Here is a 17,830-nt window from a genome sequence, read left to right as displayed (position 1 = left end):
GCGAAGGCATCCCTTTCGACACCAATTATTCCTATTTTCCCCCATACAGTATACATTACGGTGGCGCGATTTCGCACACTTAAAATCAGGCAAAATTTATCTGACCCTGCACTGACGGCTTCTCCAGAGTACAAACACTTGTTATTTCCCTGGCGCAGTGAACTGACTAAATCAAGGATGATGGAAGTTGTCATCACGAAATTTCGTTGCCGCGTTACCTCCCTCAATTTTTACTTGCATAGATCAGGCATATTGAATTCCCCTATGTGCATTTACTGTAATCAAGAAGAAACGATCAGTCATTTTTTATTACATTGTCGCCGTTTCGATTTATTCAGGCAAAGCATACTAGCACCACCTTTTCAAAGACTGGGCTTGCAACTATCACAGCCTGATCTTCTTTCATTTGGAGCCTCTACACTGGGTTTCAGCCACAGGGATGTTTTATTCGCCGTTCAAGAATACATCACTGCGACTAAACGATTTTCTTGCTAAATTGCTGTCTCAAAATTTGTCTTATTTTTTTTTTCTGCAAACTTGATATCGGTATTTCAAATCAAAATTAAGTTACAAAAAAAAAACTGTAGGAATGACACAATGCTGAAAGTTTAGGGCAAATTCACCTTAAAATCGGCCAATCCCCTTCTTTGGGTACGAGCCATTTCTACAGGGAAACAACAACAACAACAACGAACCGTCTTGGTTGTTCGATCAAGCAAGCCAGACCCGTGACGCATCATGTATAACAAGACCTGGCGCCGTAAGTTCAATAATTCTGTGCGTCATTCACTTAATGTACTCCTCGTTTTTATTCTACGATAGCGCTTCAGGTCTGCCTTAACTGGAATGCGTATCTTGTGCGACCTTTCAGTGCCCTCGAACACACATTGCATGTACGGCCATTGTGTTCCCTCGAACTCTTGCCATCTTACATGCCTATCACGTGTAATATTTATAATATATGGGGTTTAGCGTCCCGAAACCGAGATATGATTGTGAGATGCATTGTAGTGAAGGACTCCAGAAATTTCGATCATCTGTTGTTCTTGAACGTACACATGGCACAGTACACGAGCTCTACCACTTCGCCTCCATCGAAAGGAGACCATTGCGACCGAGATCGAAAGTGCGACCTTCGAGTCAGCCGCCGAGCAACCTAACCGCTACACCGCTGCGGCGGACATGGTCAAGTGTTTCAATGACCCCCATGTACAATTCTCTGACCAGCGTTCAGCTGTCACCAGCCGCAAAGTAGAGTTTTTTTACTATGTTAAATAATTTATCTTTTTGAAAGACAGATCTTCTGTGGTGAAGCTTCTTCTATCTTCTGAAATGAAACTTTTGAATGTCTCCTAAAAACATGATAAAAAATATATCTCTCTGAACTCTTCTAAACAGGACACCTTAGCTCACTACAAGATATCTCGTAACCATGGTCACACATGACTCGAGCCTCAGATGTGTGTGATTGCCTTGCTCAATCTGCAATTCAAGCCGGGCTACAAATAGTTGCTCTGAAACAACTCTGAATTAATATACCAGAACAGACAGTCTTTTTCACCCTCATCTTTTCTCTAGCCGCTTTGCACGCGTTGCTGCGAGTTAACCAGCTGCTGCTCTGGCCGACCATTTTCCGTGTAGTTTCTCCTGTTTACGAACTGAAACGCATACGACACACTTCGGCACGTTGTGAATCGTATCCTAATCGCCATCGCACGAAACCCGAATATTATCCTTCCTTCCAATAAAGCGTACTCCGGGAGATTATGTTTAGAGTAAGTCAGCGGAAGTCACCAACGAGCCTCGAATCGTGACATCAGCAACACAATGTGCCAATGTGCTTCTATTCACCGGACGAGTCACTATTGGTGGTCGAAGCGAAACTGCTCCACTTATCTCGAGCGTCACTACCTGCTTCTGATTATACCGAAAAATTACTTCCGCGAAATGAATCAGCAGCACGGCGCAAATATTTCGAATCTAGTTTCGTAGTTGCTCTAATATGAGGCGATAACCAGGCATCGGCACTGCTCGAGCAGATTTTTCGGTTGAGAGATGAATTCTAAGTATTCAATTATTATGAAAGATGGACTTCACCAGTTGGGCTCCACCATAAGCGTGACGCTACTTCATTCATATGTATATCTTATTTGTTGCTGAATTATTCAGAGCTCACGTATAAGCTCGCACGATACGTGACTGAATGAAGCGACTTTAAACGTATTCTGATTCATGTTGCTGCCCGTACTAAAGCATAAGTCAATTCGACATTGAAATGCATGCCTGACGTAAACATTTGATGTGCTGTATACGTTACAAAAGCACCTGCAACAGGTTGGGTAGTTTAGGTAATTTTGTAAAAGGCAAATCAACATTTTTTAAAGCTTTCTTTTCGCTTTCAGTCTCACGTCTTCCATGAATCTCCACGTTTTCCGAAAAAGCATTTTATTGCACGATAAATCACTACAGAAGCATTGACCAGGCCTCTCGTGTGTATCATGTGCGCAGGGGCGCTCGATCGGTTGATCTATGGGGAGGAGCGCCTTGGACATCAGACCCAAATGTAAGCGTCACTTAGCGCCATTCACTGGTTATGTTCACGTACATTTTATCGTCTTGCGTGGTACATTACACGAAGGTCATTGACCTGGTTATTACCGCCAGCATATTCATCAAATACAACATATTTTAACCCGTTTCCCCTCGTTTTTAAGGCAGGCAGGGCAGGGCAGGGCAGGGCAGGGCAGGGCAGGGCAAGGCAGGCAGAACAGGACAGGACAGGACAGGACAGGACAGGACAGGACAGACAGACAGACAGACAGACACAGACAGACAGACAGACAGACAGACAGACAGACAGACAGACAGACAGACAGACAGACAGACAGACAGGACAGACAGACATATCGATAGATAGATTGATTGATTGAGTGATTGATTGATTGATTGATTGATTGATTGATTGATTGATTGATTGATTGATTGATTGATTGATTGATTGATTTACCGATTGATCAGTCAATCGTTCAGCCGTGCCACAGACGGAAGCACTAACAGACCTGAACGCTTCCTTCTTTTCTCAAAACTCGCTCAACGTTGCCGTTCGGTTCATGCTGGCTCAGAATCAACGAACACGTCCACCGCGCCATGGTGTGCATCTGTGGAGCGACGCTCGCGATCGCTGGCCTGCTGGGCGTGCTCATGCTGTACCTGGTCTACCTGGCTATGCACGTCGGTGAGTTTCGAGGCATGGTGTGGTTAGTAACTGCTCATTGATATTGTCCTAGTTCTGGGGAGAACAAACACCAATTTCGCCCGGTGAGTTTACTCAGCCATACAAATCTTCTGCATACATGTTATGGTCGTAATTTTGAGGGGAACCAACACCAATTTCGCCAGGTGAGTTTACTGTGCCATACAGATCTTCTGTATACAAAGAAAGCTCTGCATGCACCAATCAGTAAACAATGATGATATTTTATTTTGATATTAAAGTTAATCTTTGCAAGAGCGCTTACTGATATCGACGCCATCGTAACGTCAGACTACAGTGCCGGTGCTTTCGACCTCACAGATGTCATGACATTAGGTGTCAAAACATTCAAAACAGCCACTTGTTCGTCACGAACGGAGTCATTGAGTTGAGCAGCCGTAGAAACGTGACATCTTGCGTGAAGTATGTGACGAGCTCAGACCGTGTTGTGGTGTTAGTCTACTATAGGAATCGAAACTGTATTTTTTTTAAACTGGCAGATCCTACGTAACGTGGGAATCTATCTTATGTGAAGCATACACACGTAATGTGACTGTGTTGTAATTTTCATTAAGCGAAACATTATTAAGTGGCGCTAAAGAAATGTGCAAGTGCACGCACAGACATACGTTAAAGAGGCTCGAATGTTTTGTTCTTTACAATCAAGTGTCAATGCCAACATCATTATATATATTAGGATCACTGTAAGCGGAAGCTGATATGAAGCGCTGGTGCTCGCGAGTGTGGTAGCCCTGGACACTGCTACATAAATCGACTTCAGTGGCTGGCATCTAACTACAATTGACGTTAATTTGACGTGTTTCATAGGAGTATCTACACAATGTCTATAAATATTGCATAGTCAGCACTTCAACCAGAATCGAAGTTTCGGACATTACAAATTATTTTAAAAGTAGCTTCAACACCTGACGTGGCTTTGTGGTAGAATAGGTGATTGCCATGCAGAATACTGAGGTTTTATTTCTGCTGGAACCATGAATTCATTAGTTACATTTATCCTGTTAACGCTGCCAGTGTTAGCTTTTTCTTAATGCTCACACGTTTAAATTACCCATGTGTGTTCCCGCCGTTACTGGAGACATATGAAGCGTCAATCACCGGTGGCACATACCTGCATACCAGTGGCACATACCCGCCTGTGGGTGTGTGCCACTGGTATGCAGGTATGTGCCACTGATCTTCAGTATGCAGGTATGCAGGTATGTACCACTCCAGGTCTCCAGTAAGCATTTGTCGCACGACAATGTGTGAGAAATGCTTCGTATTTAAGACGTGCTGTGACTATATCTTCCATGGTGCAATCTTGTTTATCAGTGCATTTTCTAGGCTCCTTAGGGGCCTGGGCTTTCATTTCACGCAAATAAATAAATACGACCAATGGAAACGTTTGTCAAAAACCTGTTAACTTTATCTCACGTGATTTCTCACACTATAGGGGAGCCAGCTCGACCTCGAGCTGCCATCGAGACGTCCAGCACGACGACCGCCTTGCCAATGTACACCAAACACCATCCTGGACGTTACACAACCGCAGTGCCAGCCGGTAGGCGTAGTTCCGTGGTACCGAGCACATGCTATAGAATGGGGCTTCATCAATCAGACCTGCGTTCCCAAACCAAGCTTCCCTTTATCTCACGTTTTTTTTTTTTTAAGACGATAGTCTTCCTTGGGGACCTTGGACGCCAAACTTTTGGTGTGTCTGTGTTTTTGTCTGTCTATCTGTACATTTCTCTCTTCGTCTGCCTTAACAATATTCTAAACGGCACCCAACGATATGTCAAACAATCAAGCCTATCCGCAGCACCTACCAATTTTGCTCAAGTTTTAGCGTTCAAACTTGTGTGATTGTCAATTCAAAAGCAATGATCGCGCATATCTGAGGCACTGTAACGACACGTCGATATTTTCTGTGTGTGGCTTTATACTAGCGAAAGCACGCATAAGCAATTCTGAGAGCCGTAGCGTTTATCACGCTACACTGACAGTGCAACGCAATGCTCAATCACGCAACTGTTTCCAACGCTTTGCTAAGACGACATGGTGGTGGCACCTGCCCGTCGCTTTGCGTTCTATTCTTTATCGCCTCCGAGACAGGCGCGCATCTTTCACCGCGGGCGCGCTTGCCTTCCTACGCTTTCAAATATGGCGCTTGTGTCTGCCAGATGGCGCTCGTGTCTAACGTGCCTCGATGCGCCCGTTCGCTTTCGCTGCACGGATCGAGACTCTACAACACAGCGCTCCCAGAATACAATTCACCAAATTTCTCACGCAGAACATCAAATGAACGTTTTCTCCATTCTCTCCACGTGTAAAACTATCATCCTTCGACAATATTTGCAGTGAAACATGCAGATACGGCGCCGATTTTTTTTTTCATTGATGTTGTGTTATTATTTGTTTCGCCCCGCCGAAGTTGTCTAGTGGCTAAGGAACTCGGCTGCTCACCCGCAGGTCACGGGATCGAATCCCGGCTGCGGCGGCTGCATTTCCGATGGAGGCGGAAATGGTGTAGGCCCGTGTGCTCAGATTTGGGTGCACGTTGAACAACCCCAGTTGGTCGAAATTTCCGGAGCCTTTCACTACGACGTATCATAATCATATGGTGGATTTGGGACGTTAAACCCCACATATTATTATCATCATCATTACTTGTTTCAACAAATGAAGCACGCTGATTTGCAGAGACGAACCTTGTAGTTATATTTTACCCTGTTGCCGTTTCTATGCCTATAAAATGCATAAACATAGTAAAAACGTAAGGTCAAGAGAAGGTTAGTTTGTGAATACGGGCCTTACACTTCACATACCATAGGTCCCTTACACACTAAAAAAAAAGAGGTGTTAACCTTGGGCATGGCCATTCTCATTCATGGAAAACTCATCAATAGTATTCACACTGACGTACCTTCAATATTTATTCTCTTTCTCCGAGAAAATATGGCTTACCTGAATTCCAGAGTGAGCGAGAGAGAGAGAGAGATAGTGAGTGTGTGTGTGCGTGTGTGTGTGTGTGTGTGTGTGTGTGTGTGTGTGTGTGTGTGTTTGCGTGCGTGTGTGTGTGTGTGTTTGCGTGTGTGTGTGTGTGTGTGTGTTTGCGTGCGTGTGTGTGTGTGTGTGTGTGTGTTTGCGTGCGTGTGTGTGTGTGTGTGTGTTTGCGTGCGCGTGTGTGTGTGTGTGTGTGTTTGCGTGCGTGTGTGTGTGTGTGTGTGTGTGTTTGCGTGCGTGCGTGTGTGTGTGTGTGTGTGTGTTTGCGTGCGTGTGTGTGTGTGTGTTTGCGTGTGTGTGTGTGTGTGTGTGAGTGTGTGTGTGTGTGTGTGTGTGTGTGTGTGTGTGTGTGTGTGTGTGTGTGTGTGTGTGTGTGTGTGTGTGTGTGTGTGTGTGTGTGTGTGTGTGTGTGTGTGTGTGTGTGTGTGTGTGTGTGTGTGTGTGTGTGTGTGTGTGTGTGTGTGTGTGTGTGTGTGTGTGTGTGTGTGTGTGTGTGTGTGTGTGTGAGTGTGTGAGTGAACTGTACCCGAAGATGGCCGACATACCCACCCCCAGATGGCAGCTCCGGCCGCCAACCTATGAGAAGCAAGATAAAACGTTAGCGATCCACGACGGAGAGCTAACGTTTTTCACCAACGCCCTATGGGTTTAGTATGGCAAGTTTCTCCGGACGGAAATCCCTGAGCCTCATGTCCTTGCCTTACTACTTTCTAAAATAAATATCAAAATATAGGCACATTTTATTGGAGATCAAGTCACGAGTTACACCACCTAGATGCGTTACGTTTGTTGGGAACAAAGATGTCATACTTTGTCATTAGACGGCTATATATTAAAAGAGCAATACCCGTTTGTTTCTGAGCGGGCACCACCCGGAGAGATCATGTTTGCGATATACATGGTGTGTTATCTATAGATTCACATTCACCGATAAGACGTAGAGAGAGCTTCGACTCCACCATTTTCTTTCAAACCTATTTTGTGTGAGCGTATCTGGATTAATGTGCAAACCTAAAAAAATCGTTGCAGAATGCAAGATGTGCTTCGTTTTCTTTGTTTCTCGAGAGTGCCTTCGGCAGCCAGTGTTTCACGAGTGCCTGGCCAACGACAGTTTCCCGGCGGCTGATCGGTTCGACGATTGGCGCGGGCGCGACGGGAACGCGTCGGGTCGGCCTTGGTATTTTCTGAGGCGCTCCTGCTTCGAGTGGACGCCCGAGTCGTTTTGCTTGGAACAATCGCGCGCCCACTTCACCAAGAAAAGAAAGTGTACCCAACAATGCGAGAAAGGTGGAGTCATATCTTATAGAAAACAATCGATATATTGCGATAAGTTGCGTGCATAAAAAATAGACAGAGTCGCTCATGGATCCGTCTATGATTACTCGATAGTGAATGCCAACGTCTTCTTTATCGTCGTGGTTGACGTACTGATCTCACGTCCCGAAAGCATCTTACACTTAAGGTCATTGTGGAGTGCCTGCGGAATAGGAGACGTTGCAAGCTTTCTGCATCGTGAAGTCACAAATTTCGGCATATGTGGCATCATTACTGTCGAATCGAATTATGTTTTATTATATTTGATATTCAGTTTTCGAATGGACTGGAACGGTGCGAATCAAATTGATATCGGCCCGCTTTTTAGACAGAGTGACGTCATGTGGCTTGACTTCTTGACGTCACAATTTTTTGGCGTATGTTACATTGTGATGACGCCATATGAAGGCGCCATCTGGTGATCGATTTTTGCATAACTTTAGTGTTGACGCTGCTCGTGGTCGAAGTGACGTCAGGTTATGTGAAACACGTTTTATGCGTTCTGGCTGAGATCGCCAAGATGGGAACGTGATGGTGACGTCACACATTTCGGTGACCTCAGGCTTCGTGGTGACGTCATATGTTGACGTCATCGCTTTTGGAATTTGATAATGCATCTGAGGCCTTCTGAAGCCTTCTGAAGCCATCTGAGGCCTTCTAATGCATCTGAAAAAAAATGCAGGTACGCCAGGGAAGCGATGCACGGATCACCTTCTGGCGCCCTTGCGGAGCAACTGTACTCCGATCAATGATGAAGTTGTCGTCCCTCCGCTGTGGTTTTTCGATCCGATAGCGCGCCGATGCCGCAAGTGGACAAACGTCTGTGTGCGGCCCGCCTTCACCTCTCAAGAGGCCTGCACCCGGCGATGCCACCTGGAGCGCCGCTACAACCGCGGCTGACGTCCCGCAGTGTCCCACCTCCATTTTTTTTCCTCATTTGCTAATACTTTTTCACTTGCCTCATCGCTTATTCAATATATTTGTCTAATCAACGACGTGCACGCTTTCATACCCGTGAATAGCTGACTGAATATCCATAATTTCCGATTGTCGAATCGAATTGTCCTCTATTCTGTTCTATAAGCAGTCGTCTTATAGAATATAACTGTGCTAGTCAGATTGGTCTTCGAACCGAATAGGTGCTCTCTGCAAATACGAATATTTCCGCAATAGAGTGCGACTTTTTCCACGCTTTTTGTCTGTGAAATTCACAGTGTGAACTTCAGAGACAAACTCAGGAACTTAAACCCACTGCACTTCGCAAACAAGAGTACAACGCGGTATAGCGTGATCTGGTATGATTCGTATCGTATTCGCTTGCCCGGGTCCGCTTCGCGCCAGCCCAGTATTCTACCACCGAGCTACGCCGGTGCTTGGGACTTGTTCGCAAACTTGCCTTAGGCAGGCTTGATGTCGGGAAAAGAATCGCGTTGATATGAGTAATAAAGCGTTTTTGAACAGCCAAAGAACGACCAGGCGTAACACAATGCGAATAGCGTGACGAGAAAGTTGTCCAATGCTCCAACCCTTTACAAAAGCTTGTTCTTGATCACCTATTAACTGTGTGCACGTACCCACTTCAAGCATGATTCTTCATCGTTGTCAGTCACTGCACGAACAATTTGCACAAACTTTACTGCAAATGTTTAGCAGATACCACGCTTCTCGGAAGAGTGACGAAGAATACCATTTAGAGAATGCGGGTCTACCGGCCAGAAATTAATGCCGTCGTGGGTACCCAGCAAGTGTGCTCGCAGCATGCTTCCCAGTGAGTGTTTGAAAAAGGCCCTGAAAGGCCGCTCTTCTAGTTTTCGCTGTAACTGTGCTGTGCTTTCTGGGCAGGCCTGGCGTTATTTTTTTTTCACATGGGAAAAATCACAGATAAACGTCAGAACTTAATTGATTGATTTGTGGGGTTTAACGTCCCTAAACCACCATATGATTATGAGAGACGCCGCAGTGGAGGACTCCGGAACTTTTGACCACCTGGGGTTCTTTAACGTGCACCCAAATCTGAGCACACGGGCCTTCGACATTTCCGCCTCCATCGGAAATGCAGCCGCCGCAGCCGGGATTTGAACCCGCGACCTGCGGGTCAGCAGCCGAGTACCTTAGCCACTAGACCACCTCGGCGAGGCAAACGTAAGAACTTATGCTCACCGCCTGCCAGCGGTGAGCCTAAGTTGAGTTTTCCACATCAGTTCAAATAATTATACGCAATTACAAACAGTTCCTGATTTCGATTACTATAATTTTGAAGCATGTGAAACAGTGTATTTCGAGTGTAGTGTCTGTGATTGTGTTGCTCTCTGCTCAATGTTGGTCACTACTGTGTAAACCTTGAATACTTTTGTGCGTTGCACTTTTGGTTAAAGTTACTTTTCGTTTGCGTTACGATTCGTACGGTCTGTATGGTCTATAGTTGTGTAAAGCTGCCAGAAGCATTGTCTCTCGATTCACTGTGTAGTGCTTGTGTCTTTAAGCAATATGCGAAGAGTATTTCAGTACTCCACTCTGTATCGGCCTTTGGCTAACAGTGTAAATAAATAAATAAATAAATAAATAAATAAATAAATAAATAAATAAATCGAAAAACACCATTGTGATATTGATTCATATGTGAGGTTTAACGTCCCAAAACCACCATATGATTATGAGAGACGCCGTAGTGGAGGGCTCCGGAAAATTCGATCACCTGGGGTTCTTTAACGTGCACCCAAATCTGAGCACACGGGCCTACAACATTTCCACCTCCATCGGAAATGCAGCCGCCATAGCCGGAATTCAATCCCGCGACCTGCGGATCAGTAGCCGAGTATACGTTAGCCACTATACACCACCGCGGCGGGGCTATGATATTGTATAATCATAATTTTTGTATTGTCTATAGGCCGGCATTTACTATGCTATCCTTCGTCATTCTTCGGAGAAGCGTGGCATCCACTACACACTTGCTAGGAAATAAGTGCAATCGTGCAATCTTTTTATGCAGTGACTGACAACAATTAAGAGTTATGCCTGAAGTGGCTATGCGACGCAGTTAATAGGTGATCAAGAACAAGCTTTTGTAATGGGTTGGACCGTTGAACGACCAACTCGCTAAGAAATTGGCATCATGCGACACTTGGTAGTTTCTTCGCTATTCTAAAGCGCCTTATTACTCATCCTAACGTAATTCCTTTCTCGACATCAAAAGGCAAGTTTGCAAAGGAGTTTCAAGCACCAGCATAGCTCTGTCAATAAAGAAAAAAAAACCCAGCGTGGCTCTGTGGTAGAACACTTGGCTGGCACGCAGGGTACCTAGGTTGAAAGCCCGCTGTGTTCATGGTGTTTTTAAGTTTTTTTATTTCGTGCGTTAGTGTTTACACACACCGGCGGCGGCGGACAAGTACACGGTGCCACACGTGATCCTTGTTGTGATCTCATAACAGCTTTCGCTGTAATGAAAAATCTTTACTAAGGGCCAGCTGACTGTGGAGTGCTACGATGCGTAAACAATGGATGTTCGGATGCGTCTGTATGGAGCCTATATATAACGGCGCAGAATCCATGGCTAAGAAGTTCTTGGGCGTTACTGAGTAGAGTCTTCTGAATTCGTTGTGATATTGCAGAGGTGCAATTTCCTATGATTATGCAGAGATGGATTTATCAGAGAACAGTAAGGCAAAACATGAAACAAATTGACGATATGATAAACACCTTGCGAATGCTCAGTGTGCTTGAAGATTGTAGCATAGTGCTGTTTCATTTGATTACGCTAAAATTGTAAGACTACATGGAAAATTATATGTACCTGCGTGTACTTGTATTGATTTAATGAGGTCAGTGGCATCCACGTTCACCTGCACACCAAAATGAGCTCGTGATAATTGTAATTGCTATCATCGTCATTACGGCGATAGTAATGACGATGACCTTACAGTGGCACATGTCCGCAACACTGAATATGAAGCGGATATACAAAGGTCCAAAACAAGAAGACCTGGAAGGAAATGATATAAAGATACGACACCTAGGCAAGAGTTATTTCTGGTGTAGTGAGTTCTCCACCGAGGAACTCTTTTCCATTCCGCCTTCATATGAAAATTTGGAGTACGCTTGAGCTTCACATTCAAGAGATAGACGGCATTGCACAGTCGGGTCGGGTGCACATTGCCTTCTCAATTCTTTGCGGCTTAGTCCGCTTCGGTTCTCAGCGTTAAGGAACCTTAGGAGGTCGAAGTTTCCGGAGCCCTCGTTTTCTGTGTTTTTTTTTTTTTTACGTGACTAGATGAAGACGTCATAGATGACTTTTACTGATTACCCAAAAGACGTTATACTAGTTAATTGCCGGCTTGGCAAATCATGTGTGCAGGGTTAACTACATGTGGTGTATGCAATGATGACATGCACACAAACAAGATATATTGTCACGCGCACGCATACATAAAATGGTCGTACGTGAAGTTTGGTTACTGTGTGTCAGCCTCAAAAACTCCTCACTCGAATCTCGGTAAATCCGTCGTAGTGGAACCGACCCATTCGTAAAGGAATTTCAACCGTCCAACCGTTCTTGCCTACTGGCTCGTAGAGGGGTAAGCCTTATTGGTACAGAATAAGAACAAGGGACATTCTATCGCTCCCACTGCGGCATCCTCAAAGGGCCCGAAAGCAAACCGAAGCAGCTTCGACACCGAGCAACGTAAGTCGCCATCGCGCAGAAACTTACATCAAGACTTTCAAACCTACATCATTCCTATACGAATGAAGTAGGTCTGCTTACTTGGGACAATGCTTACTTGGGACGATGTATCCGCCTATAGGCGGATACATCGTTCCAAATAAACAGGCCCTTCATGCAAGGTCTCTGCAAAGCACCAGTCTCGAATGGCTACCTAGCTCTTGAGCATCTATAGCCATTGGTCTGTGGCCACGCAGGCTAGTATTTGCTGAGACGTTATTGCTGAAATCACCCCTTTCTATGGTCTTATTATATTCGTATTTTCCTCATTAGTGTACCTATTCAATCAATGCATATAAAGCAAATGGTCATGGTGATCTGCTGGATGAGGTGCTCGTCTTCCGAACCGGAAATCGGGGGATCATATCCCGGCCGTGGCGGACGCATTTGGATCTTGGCAAAATGTACTTAAAGAGGCCCTGCAAAAATTTTTGAGCATGGTCATAAAACGCTTCCGATCAGTAGTAGGGGCTCCTGAAAACACGCGAGTGAAATATTAAAGTGCAGCACGTGGCCTGGAATTCAGAATAAATTATCAAAGTCAGCTAAAAATGGCTTTCTACTCTCTCGACAAATCACGGAAACTAAGCCCAGTAAGCCCATCTATCAGCCATTGGCTGATTTGAACATGGCGCGCTCGGTTTTTACAGAGGTCACCGTGAGAGGCCGTCACTTGTCATGCATGCGCACGCAATCGCACTGAAAAAGCCGCGTATTCGAAGAAAAAAAAAGAAAACAATGCTCAAGGTCATGGGGCGCGAGTGACGTTTTTTTTTTTGTTTGTTTGTTTGCCCCTCCCATCCCTTCTTGCTCAGCTTCCAGCGCTTTCGTCGGGACGAGAAGAAACAAAATGCGATTGCAGCGTGTGACAAATATTTGTAACTCCGCTCGTACTGAACGGGTTCTTAAAATTTTTGTGGTGCTTAATGTGTGAAATAATGCTTTTCCAGTTAATTAATTTCATGTTTACTGAAAAAAAGTGTTTCAGGGCCCCTTTAAGTTTAGATGCACGTTAAACAGCCCCAGCTGGTCGAAAGTTCAGTAGCCCTCCACTGTGGCGTTTCTCATAATGCTAGAGGGGTTTTGTCATTTTAACCGCCAACAGTTATATTATTGTTAAAAAAAACCAAACGCCACCCTCCCCATCTTCGTTTTCGAATGCGGCAGGTTGCGACAACTGATGTCAGGCACATGACCTCAAAAGCCTCGTGGGGGGGGGGGGGGGGGGGATTTTAAATGAAAAGAAGAGAAAAGTGAGTCCCGTAACTGTCTCTCAGGGGGAGGACACCTCGACAAAAGCTCACGAGGGATCGGGGTAGAGAATGGATTAAAACGATAGGATTAAAAGGCAAAGAGATAGAGATAAAGGAAGGAGAAAGCAAAGCGCAGGGACCGCGAACGACGGAAGTAAGGAGAAGACAGGAAAGATGGACACAGTTGCAAGAGTCCGAGGACGGGGCACCACCGGCGAGAGCTCTTCGCGGCGTCAGGAGATTGCGTATGGCAAGTCCAGTAAGCCATAGCTACGCTGTCGTCAAATATGGGCGTCAGGAGATTGCGTAGGGCAAGTCCAGTAAGCCAGAGCTACGCTGTCGTCAAATATGGGCGTCAGGAGATTGCGTAGGGCCAGCCCAGTCGACCAGAGCTACGCTGACGACGGAGATCGCGAAGACACAACCGGACGGCATGAAATCCAGCGAGCGAGTCCCTCAAAAGCCTGTCCAATCACGCCTTGCTCGAAAAAGGCTACTATTATCGAAGCTTTCACTGAAGGTGACCACGGCAGCGGGAACTTGAAAACTGATGCCCTAGCAAATGAGATACCCTGAGCAAATACTTAGTTTTGTTAGCCGTCAATCGCATCTTTCGAACTCGGGGGACAGCTTCGCTTCAAACGAAAGCTTTAACAACCCATTCTCATTGGTCATTTTACATCATGATTTTGTACCACCTTTATAACAATCATATACAGCTCAGAAGGTTCTCAGCCACGGGTAATGTTGGCTTGATAAGAAAATTCCGTTGTTTCAGCTGATCCTTTTGTCTTTTCGTACATCTTTATAGATAGAATATCTAATATCAAACGAACCAAGCAGCAGGCCATAAACTAATAAAAAAAAGAGAGACCAACGTTTCTTTCATTACGTCTCGTCCTACTCGGCATAGGCGAAAATCCCGTATTAACTCACCCAACTTTTAACGCTGTAGAGCATCCCCGTTTTAGCACTATATCGTCGAGCCTAAGGACCCTACTGGCGTGGCATGCAGTTGCCAACGATGACTTCAGCTTCTAATCGTGGTGAAACGGCTCAGCGGCAAGTGAAGTTCCAGGGCGTGTGGCGCAAGTGGGTGCTGGGCTTCATCAGCGCCGCTTTCCTCATGGGTATGACCATTGGCGTGGCCTTCACCTACCCGGCGTACCAGTCTGCTTACGTCGGTAAGTACACTGTAGCGTAATAATCAATGAATGAATGAACCAACCAATTATTCAACTAACTGCTCGGCCAGTCAATTAACCAGGGCGCCTTGGAGAAAAATGAGCAAACTTATTCTGAGCAATTTCGAGCAAGCTTATTGTGTGCCCCAAGTGGGTGGTTTCAATATTCCAGGTGGACGCGAGCCACGGGAATCTATCCAGCCCTTTCCGAGTGTCAGGCTGCGCTAATTCTTCAGATCAGGTCGATAGTTCGGTTTCCCACTGCTCTTCGAATATTTCTTGATCACCCACAGTGCCAGGTTTCCGTACTTGGAGGTAACTAAAAAATAAACGATATGCCCATCTTAGTACAAGGAACACATATGCTTGCACCAAACACAACCGCTAAAAAGTCGCAAGTTCCCTAGCGCATTTGCCCAAGACAACGCAACGCGAAGGCAAAACGATTACAGCATATTCACGGGGTGAATGATGAGTGGGGCGAAGCTTCGGAGAGTCTTATCAGTAAACCGTGAATTTTCTGTCTGTCTGTCCATCCGTCCGTCCTCCCTTTCTCTGTCCATCCGTCCGTCCGTACCTGCTGAGTGAGTCGTAGAACTAAGGGACCACGTAGAGAGACATGTATGCACAGACCAACGGATTAACGAGCTTCGCCGCAAAAAAATTACCGCCAAGCACTTCGTACAAATGGTTAACAAGCAAAAGCTCAAGAATTCGGCCTTAGTCTTTATCAAAGGGTGAAACATGACGCTGCACTGAAGCCTTTCACAATTATTGGTTACATCTTCGTGCTTCTCGATCGGGTTAGACGCACGTTTGGCTTGCAATGGGTTTACCACAGTGTTTACTTCACATGCCCCACATTGTGCCTAGCATGATCACGGTCATGGAAGCGTGTAATGAGCGGTTAAATGCATTTCGCAATGCGTTAATCACAGCAGTTGTTCTTGAACCACAGGTGGTCACAGACGTTGCAGCCGAAGCCAATGTGCAGCAGGAGACACTCCCGCCGAAAGCGGGTGTTTGCCCCGGTGAACGCATCCCGCAATTAATAATTAAAATTGACGCCGCAAAATTAACAATTAAAATTAACGCCACAACTCCGCGCTGCTGCAAGCGTTTGACACCGTGAGGTAACTCGCAACGCTGCCAAAGGCGCGTGTGCTTGGGTACGACACTGCGAATGACGTAACGGATAACACAGCCAATGGAGACCCCCCCCCCCCATTACACCGCTGCCGAACGGTTTTTAGCTTTTACTGTGGAATAACATTCTTCTTAGTCGCCTGTATTGAAACCGCTTCCCAGAAATCTGTCTACATGCACCTGACGGGGTTTAGCACTGAATGGGGTGTCCGAGGCACTGCGAGATTTATGCTCCCCACGTTCTTTAGCAGTGCCTCAACAATCGGTCCAATTTTGACCAAGCTGCGAAGTCGTGTGTTCAAGGGACGTCCCAATGACGTCATGAAGAAGTCAGTGATGTCACATAGACGTCGAAATTTTGGCAATCTGTGTCATTATGATGACGACACCTGGAGGCGGCGTCAGCAAGTTATGAATTTTCGCAGCATCTTGCGTTGACGCTGACGGTCACTGCACGCTCGGAGACGCAAATGAGGCTTTCGCCTCAATAATCTCACTAGTTAGTAGTACAACTGCCAGGCAGAGGGGTGGGCAAAGGAGGCAAAGTGCACCGTTGCTTCTTTCAAGTCTGCTTCCGTTTCTCAAAAGGAAAAAAAATACTTTTTCTTAACATCATCATTGGGCACCTACTTCAGGAGTGAGGCAAGCCCTCAGATATCTGTTATCTTGCCACTCTGAAAGGGCAAAGGGACCCGTTTGGCAGCTTTGCTTAGCTGCCAATGCTGCGCTTGCAGCGTTGGAAATTGGCTACTCGAGCCCATGTCGGTCGCGTCTGTTACGTACCGACGTCAACCTTTAGTGCACCCTAAATGCCCGCAGGCCCCCCTGGAGACACCTTATGGTTGCCACTTTAATATCTTCTCGTCCAAGGCCCAGATCAAGCAGGATCCTTGCAGACTCCCACGTGCCTCAGTATGTCATAGTGATGAATGAGACCGTTGGATAGGACCTCGCTCCCGTCGCAGATGTAAAATGCATCAGCATGCCGGAGATTAGGTACTTCCTTCTTTTTGCTTCATGTGCCTCTGACAGGTCCGCCCTAGTACCCACCACCTGGACGTCCAATACCAGGCACTGCCCGTCCCTAGACAACACAAGGTCGGGAATTCTATTTCCTTGAAAGGTCCGGTAATGCGGCTCTTCTTGGACATGCCATTCCTTTTCTCTAGGCCTTTTGGCTAAGTATTGAAGGATGCAGTCATGTCTTGCAATCCTTTGGTGGTGGGTACGGTGGCACCTTTTCAGTACGTGTCCTAACGACTCATGGGCATTACATCCGGCCCGGCACTTCTTTGAGACGTCTTGTCCTCGCTTCAGGCGGGTGAGGTTGGGGATTGCAGCAATGTGGAATTTTACGAGGTCGACATACTCCTTCCCTTTAAGAAATGTAGTGCCTTCCCCTATCCACGCCGTTGACCCCTTCGCCTCCGCACATCGGGACAGTGGCCGGCCATCGTAACTCTGGTGAAGGATACGTGTCCAAAACCTGCGCGACGCCGCAGAACTGTCAATAGTGTCACCTCGAAACACCGCCAAGCCTTCCGCCTGTCTTATGACGCGTCTGATCAATAAGCGTCTTCTAGCTACTTCCACACATGGCGCGACGTCCTCTTCCAGCTGCAGGGACACCATGCATGCTGCCTCTGCTCCGCGCATGCGCGCGACGAACCAATGACCGCTCAGAATCGTCGGGCCCTAACTCGTCTTCGCCGTGGTTCTTCGTGCGTGGCGGCCGAAAGGGACACTGCGTGCAATGGAATTCCGACCACGTCTGCCTCGGTGTCTCGCGTCTACACTTCGACAGTCTCTCCCTCTGCCAAGTATACTGCGAGAAAAGTAAGTCTACCGGAAGTTGAAAGGCCACTAAAGCATAGAGTTTCTCAAAATTAACTAGAGGGCACTCTGGCGCTGCGATCGTTCAGCGACCATGGGAACCATGGGTAGTACACACATT

The 17,830-nt window shown here is 46.3% G+C and overlaps 3 protein-coding genes across 3 annotated transcripts in view; 2 read left to right on the top strand and 1 right to left on the bottom strand.

Annotated features, from left to right (window-relative positions):
• LOC142765076 (uncharacterized) overlaps positions 1-17,830 on the bottom strand; it is a 104,101-nt gene that overhangs the window by 18,042 nt on the left and 68,229 nt on the right. The gene's annotated exons all lie outside the window — the stretch shown is intronic.
• Positions 692-8,473, top strand: LOC142765147 (uncharacterized). Its single transcript, XM_075865723.1, has 5 exons — positions 692-760; positions 2,509-2,563; positions 3,123-3,235; positions 4,710-4,817; positions 8,256-8,473. The coding sequence occupies exons 1-5, from the start codon at positions 739-741 to the stop codon at positions 8,471-8,473; spliced, it is 516 nt and encodes a 171-aa protein (XP_075721838.1). The 5' UTR covers positions 692-738.
• The window catches only part of LOC142765075 (uncharacterized), a 1,974-nt gene continuing 1,642 nt past the window's right edge, over positions 17,499-17,830 (top strand). The window contains exon 1 of the mRNA XM_075865641.1: positions 17,499-17,712. Coding sequence (XP_075721756.1) covers positions 17,511-17,712 — 202 coding nt within the window. The 5' untranslated portion in view covers positions 17,499-17,510. The remainder of the gene's footprint in view (positions 17,713-17,830) is intronic.

The sequence above is a fragment of the Rhipicephalus microplus genome, chromosome 6, assembly GCF_043290135.1.
Source record: "Rhipicephalus microplus isolate Deutch F79 chromosome 6, USDA_Rmic, whole genome shotgun sequence".
NCBI lineage: Eukaryota > Metazoa > Arthropoda > Arachnida > Ixodida > Ixodidae > Rhipicephalus > Rhipicephalus microplus.
Note: the sequence above shows the minus strand (reverse complement) of the source record. Positions and strands in the feature narration are given on the sequence as shown.

Bases quoted from the DNA above. Each gene is read 5' to 3' on its own strand.
- LOC142765147 (XM_075865723.1), top strand. From the start codon at position 739: ATGTATAACAAGACCTGGCGCC. The intron at 2,564-3,122 runs GTAAGCGTCACT...ATGCTGGCTCAG, and splicing joins CTTGGACATCAGACCCAAAT to AATCAACGAACACGTCCACC. The intron at 4,818-8,255 runs GTAGGCGTAGTT...AAAAAAATGCAG, and splicing joins CACAACCGCAGTGCCAGCCG to GTACGCCAGGGAAGCGATGC.